The sequence below is a fragment of the Thamnophis elegans genome, chromosome 5, assembly GCF_009769535.1.
Source record: "Thamnophis elegans isolate rThaEle1 chromosome 5, rThaEle1.pri, whole genome shotgun sequence".
Taxonomy (NCBI): Eukaryota; Metazoa; Chordata; class Lepidosauria; order Squamata; family Colubridae; genus Thamnophis; species Thamnophis elegans.
In genome coordinates this window covers 12,281,553-12,287,804 of record NC_045545.1, presented here as the reverse complement: position 1 = coordinate 12,287,804, position 6,252 = coordinate 12,281,553, and the positions used below count along the sequence as shown (strand labels likewise).

The 6,252-nt window shown below is 41.8% G+C and overlaps 1 protein-coding gene across 2 annotated transcripts in view; it reads left to right on the top strand.

Moving 5' to 3' along the window:
• Nucleotides 1-2,583: 2,583 nt before the first annotated feature.
• Nucleotides 2,584-6,252, top strand: part of BTBD8 (BTB domain containing 8) — a 47,167-nt gene continuing 43,498 nt past the window's right edge. For both annotated transcript variants that reach the window (XM_032218270.1, XM_032218271.1), the window contains exon 1: nt 2,584-3,009. In XM_032218270.1, the coding sequence (XP_032074161.1) occupies nt 2,864-3,009 (146 nt within the window). In that variant the 5' untranslated portion in view covers nt 2,584-2,863. The remainder of the gene's footprint in view (nt 3,010-6,252) is intronic.

The following is a 6,252-nucleotide window of genomic DNA, read 5'->3' as shown; positions in this document are numbered from 1 at the left end:
AGAAAATGAAGAACCACTCATGACTTGTATATTCTACTCTCGTTCTAATAAACCGCATCTGGCATTGTGCCCTGTATCTTCTGATTATGAGATTTCTGAATGTATGACAGAAGAGGTGGACATTACCAACCAATAAACAATTACTGAGGGATGCGGTGGCTCAGTGGCTAAGATGCTGAGCTTGTCAATTAGAAAGGTTGGCAGTTCGGCAGTTTGAATCCCTAGGACCGCATAACAGAGTGAACTCCCATTACTTGTCCCAGCTTCTGCCAATCTAGCAGTTTGAAAGCATGTAAAAATGCAAGTAGAAAAATAGGAACCACCTTTGGTGGGAGGGTAACAGCGTTCCATGCACCTTCGGCGTTTAGTCATGCTGGCCACATGACCACGGAGACGTCTTTGCACAGTGCTGGCTCTTCAGCTTTGAAATGGAAATGAACACCGCCCCCTAGAGTCAGGAATGACTAGCACGTTTGTGTAAGGGCAACCTTTACCTTTAAACAATTACTAGGTTTATCTGAATGGTCACTACCACAATAACTAGCTTACCTCATTTATTACTACCACTTTGTCTTTTAATATACATACATACATACATACATACATACATATATATATATATGTTTCCTGAGGTAACCATTTAATACTAAAAAGTCCAAAATATGATTTTCTGAAAAATAACTTAGCATGATAATTTTTACTTGCATCTACAAATGAGTATGGCCAGTCTATAAACTTAGTACATAATGAAAGAGTCCGAGACATTTAAATTATAATGGTATATATCTAGAACAAATCTTGAAGTATTGTTTTCTCAAAACAATCCAAGCCTCTTTGGAACCTAATGCAAAGAGTAGCCAGGCAATCATATACTGTAGATCAGTTTTAAGATAGCTGAGGACACACCTTGGAAGGTCAAGAATTAAGGAATGTTTTTGATGATGTTGTGACATCTCAACTCAAAACTTAACAGTTGAATTATCAGTAACTGAAAGCTTTTCCCATCCTTCCTCAAGCCATCTCTTCGGAACAAGATCGGAGACAAGCTCAGTCATCAAATCTTGTAAATACAGAATTAAAGGCATTCAAATTAGTGTTTATGTCTGTGGTTTGTTTTTCCTGAGCCTTGCCATGGGTTTTTTGTTTTTTTGTTTTTTTGTGAATAGTTGATTCTTTATGCCTTCCAAACTAGACAATGGACAAAAATCCCTTTGAACAAATTATGGGTCTGTTGCATTTATGGAACCTTATCATAATGCATTGAGATTCTCGTACTCTTAATTGTTATTCCAGAGTCAGGTTCATCCAGTATTCTCTCTACCAAGTGTTCATGTTTTCCCCTGTCCAGCTGTTTATATAAGATCCTTTCTGTAAACAGAAATGATTTATAGATCTATAATTTCAACTCTTATATATCTATGATATATATCTATATCTATCTATCTGTCTATCTATATATCTATCTATGTTGCATTTGTGCTGATAAATAAATAAAGGGAGACTAGTATAGATCTATTTCAAGCTATTTAGCTCTCATCAGCTAGCCATACCCTTACTGGGAATCGAACCTGGGCTGTATGACATATTAGGCAGTCATATTAGCCACTAAGCCACAGGCTCTATTCCTTTATCATATAGATAGATAGATAGATAGATAGATAGATAGATAGATAGATAGATAGATAGATAGATAGATAGATAGATAGATACACACATACATACATACATACATACATACATACATACATAGATAGATACAGAGATAGGAGATAAGATAGATAGATAGATAGATACATACATACATACATACAGAGATACAGAGATACAGAGATAGGAGATAAGATAGATAGATAGATGATAGATAGATAGATAGATAGATGATAGATAGATAGATAGATAGATAGATAGATAGATACACACATACATACATACATACATAGATACAGAGATAGGAGATAAGATAGATAGATAGATAGATAGATACATACATACATACATACATACATACATACAGAGATACAGAGATAGGAGATAAGATAGATAGATGATAGATAGATAGATAGATAGATAGATAGATAGATAGATAGATAGATAGATAGATACACACATACATACATACATACATACATAGATACAGAGATAGGAGATTAGATAGATAGATAGATAGATAGATAGATAGATAGATAGATAGATAGATAGATAGATAGATAGATACATACATACATACATACATACATACATACATACATACAGAGATACAGAGATACAGAGATAGGAGATAAGATAGATAGATGATAGATGATAGATAGATAGATAGATAGATAGATAGATAGATAGATAGATAGATAGATAGATAGATAGATAGATAGATGAGAGAGAGAGATTCTCTCTAGCCCATCACTTGCTACAGCAACCTACGCAAGAACCACCCTTCGCCATGTGTTCCACAGAACGGTAAACAACAGGGAGGCGGGGATTTCAGTCATTCCTTTTGAGGACGGCACGCCGCGATTGGTCTAGGTCTCTCCGCTTTGCCCAATGAGAACGGAGAAGCGGGATGATCTTCGACAGGACTCGGAACAAACATGTTTCCGGCGTTAGTGAAACTGCTGCCCGTTCCAAGCCATTCCTCCTCTCCTGAACCAAAGCGCGATCGCCGCCAACACGAAGCGGCGCGGTTGTTTTGAGAGGGCAACAAAGGGAAGCGTTTAATCGGCAAAAAGGGGTTTCCGACGTCCTTCCAAGGTCGGCGTTTGGAAGCCGTCCGCTTATGAGTTAAACCCCGCCACTGGGGTGACACATCCGATCTCCAGGCCAAAAGAGCCTATGCCGCCACGCCGCCGGCTGGTGCTTAATTCACGCCATGGCGCGTTGTGGGGGGGACTCGATCTCCAGAGGCTCCGGAGGTCCCCGGGAGGAATCGGGAAGAAAAAGCGGCGAAAGGGGTTCCGCGGAAAGGCGGAGGCTGAAAGAGTTGGTGGCGGAACAACTGAGGCGCGATATGGAAAGGTAAAAAAAAAGAGAAAAAAGCCAGGATATTACATATTACTAGCTGTTTTGCACCTCGCCCCTTCACAAAAGGAGGACTGTGGAAACCCACGTGGGCGTGTCACTGCAGCAGAGTCGAAATGAAAAAAACCCGGATTTGCACCCGAGTCAAATGCATTCACACGTGCAGTCTATAAAGACGACATCTACCCGCGGTTTTCTTCGAATTTTATAGTCGCAGGAGGATGGGTTGTGGAAGCTCACTTTCTCTTCTCTGGTCCTCTTTGGGGAAGACAATGTGAATGCCAGTTGAAACAGTGTTTGCTCAGAATACGGTGGATCTATTATTGCCACCGTGTAGAAAAACAGAAGGTTTTCCTCTGCTTGGCAACCAACTGTTGCTAAAGCATCAGGAGCCACATTGGTCAAAAGGGAGATAATTCCTCAGTAGTCTCTCTCTGAAAACAACAAGAAGACACCCAGGGGAACCCCCAAAACAAAAGACAATAGTACCTTCCTGTGTGTTTCCCAGCAGCTGACCTTTGGAAATTACACTGAGTAGTACACCTTACAGCCTTAAGAAGTGAAGCCTGCAGCAGCAGCAGCTCATCAGTAAAACTCCCTAGAGGTCAACAGGATTTGATGAATGTTGACCATGTTAAAGCCTGGTGAGAAAAAGATTAGTAGAGTTTTCTAGATAAAATTTGGCATTGGATGGGTACCAGTACAGACAGGGGTGGGTTGCTAATCCCGTTCCAACCGGTTCGGTTGGAACGGGGCTGGCGGGGTCCTCGTGCACGCGCGCAATTCACCCATGCGTCTTAGCGCCTGCGCGATGCTCCAACTGCTTGCGGAGACTCGCGCAGGCGCTGTATGTGCCATCCAGCTGCTTGCGGAGAATCGCGCAGGCGCTGTATGTGCCATGCGTCTGCATGGAAGCGCAGAAGCCTTCAAAGACTGGTAAGGAGCGCGGGCGGGCGGGTGGGCCCTTCGCCGTTCCCGGAAGTTAGTTACTTCCGGGTTCGCCGACCAACCGGTTCGCGGGGACCGCCGCGAACCGGTTGAAACCCACCCCTGAGTACAGAACAGTTGGGTTCATCAATCTATCTGAAAACGCATTTAGATTGTCATCAGAACACATAACTTGGTTCACATGGAAGATGGTATTCTCTTAACAGTTCTGGAATATTGAGAGCAAAAATCCAAAATGGTGGGTTTTTTGTACTTATGAGATGTTTGGAATTTTGGGATAATGACCAGGAAGAGTCTGACCATTCATAATATATTACTTTCACAATAGGCAGACTTGTGCATTATCTCCCCACCAGCCTTTCTTATCATTTCACCCTAACTGTGGCGTTTTGCTCCATCATTTTCACTTTGTCAGAATATGAATGGGCAGAAACGTATCGGGAAATAAAGATTATGCGTTAGGGCTTGACTTTGGAGCCTGCTCACTTCCCATCTCATTTTTTTAAGAATCTAAAATAAAGACTAGAAAATCCAAATAACTCACTTGAAAGGCGCTAAGAAGATGAGAGTGGCTTAGGCTGAACTGAGTACCTCCTGAAAGCTTGCAAATAGTTTCGGGGTAGAAAATATCAAACTCTGAAAATAGCTTGAGTCAACCATGTTTTGGGACACTTCCAAAGGCCTATGTAATAATTAAGAAATTGGTAAATTGTTTTGGTCTCTCTTTTATGCTTTTTTCATTACTTTTTAAAAGGCAAATTTGCATATTAGTTTACTTTAAAAATGCAAATGCATAGAACAGAATAAGAAAGGCTGCCCCAATATTATCTTTCCTTACCAAGTAAAGAAATTCCCCCAAAAGGACACAAAAAATAAAAGGGGATATCCAAAGGGGATGCAGTGGTGAACTTGAGAAACAAAGACATGATTGATTTAAGGCTCTTTGCTGCTCCAATAAGAAGGTAGATAAAGTTGCTACTAATGTTAGTAATTTCACTGATTGAGCAAATTTTGTCCAGCATAAACATGAAGCTATGTTCACATGATCTATTTGTGGTAGAACTAGAAAGGATGAAATATTTGAAAATATACATTAGTATTCCTGACCCAAACCTTATTTTACATACGGTACATACATACATACATGACATACTACACCACTAACGTACATTCAACTAAATCCTCTAGAATTTGCTTTTCTTGCTATGGAGGCTTTTCAAAGCCATGACCATTCCTAAATCAGAAGACCCTATTCATTCATACCTTGGTCACCTCTTCCATCAGTTGAGGTTAACTCATTCTCACAGGGCTGCCCTAGAAGATCATATTGAGTAGCTAAGAGTGCTTTTAATTTTCTCTGAGTAATGTCACCATCATAAGAACTCCTCTAGTTGCCACTGGCTTCTGGATGCAATTCAAGATACCAGTTGTCACATTTAAAGCCCCACATAGCTCAGGACCTGGTTATCTGTGGGACCATCTCTTAGCAGTTTTTCCTTATCTAATAAGATCTAGTTGAGAATGAACCATATGAATTTTATCCTTGCTGTCTTCAGGATCCATGAAGATGTGCTTTTTCTGTACCTGTCCCCCTTGAGAATAGTGCTATTACAGGGGTGTCAAACTCGATTTCATTGAGGACTGCATCAGGTTTGGGTTTGACCCAGTGGTGGGATTCATATAATTTAACAACCGGTTCTCTGCCCTAATGACCAGCAGGGTAGGTTGGGCTTGGTGGTCATGTGACTGGGTGGGCATGGCCAACTCAACATCACTCATGTTGATGGGTGCTTCACCTTAGCTGTTACAATGTAATAAGGGTTAACCAGCGAGGCAGTTTCTGTAAGCAGGGCAATAAAGATTAGGCTAGAAACAACACCAGAATGTTTCCTTCCTGCCTTCCTTACAGGATTAGCCCTGTAAAGTGGGAAAAAACAAAATGAGATTTCTTCCAACAACCGGTTCTCCAAACTGCTTAGAAGGTTGCCAACCGGTTCTCCCGCATAGGTGCGAACTGGCTGAATCCCACCACTGGTTTGACCGCAGGGGGAAGGAGCATGGCCAGCTTGACATCACTCGTGTTGGGGGTGCTTGTGGTGGCCTGAGTGCTCTGCCGCAAAAATGTGCTCCAAGCTCCGTTTTCGGCTGTGACGGCCTCCTACCAGCCTCTGCCAGCAAAAAAGGAGCTTGGAGTGTGTGCGTGCGGCCCTCCTGAGCTCCGTTTTTGCTGGCAGAGGCACTGGCCTGCTCCTTTGCTGTTTCCACTTTGGGCCAGATCTAAGTACAGGCCAG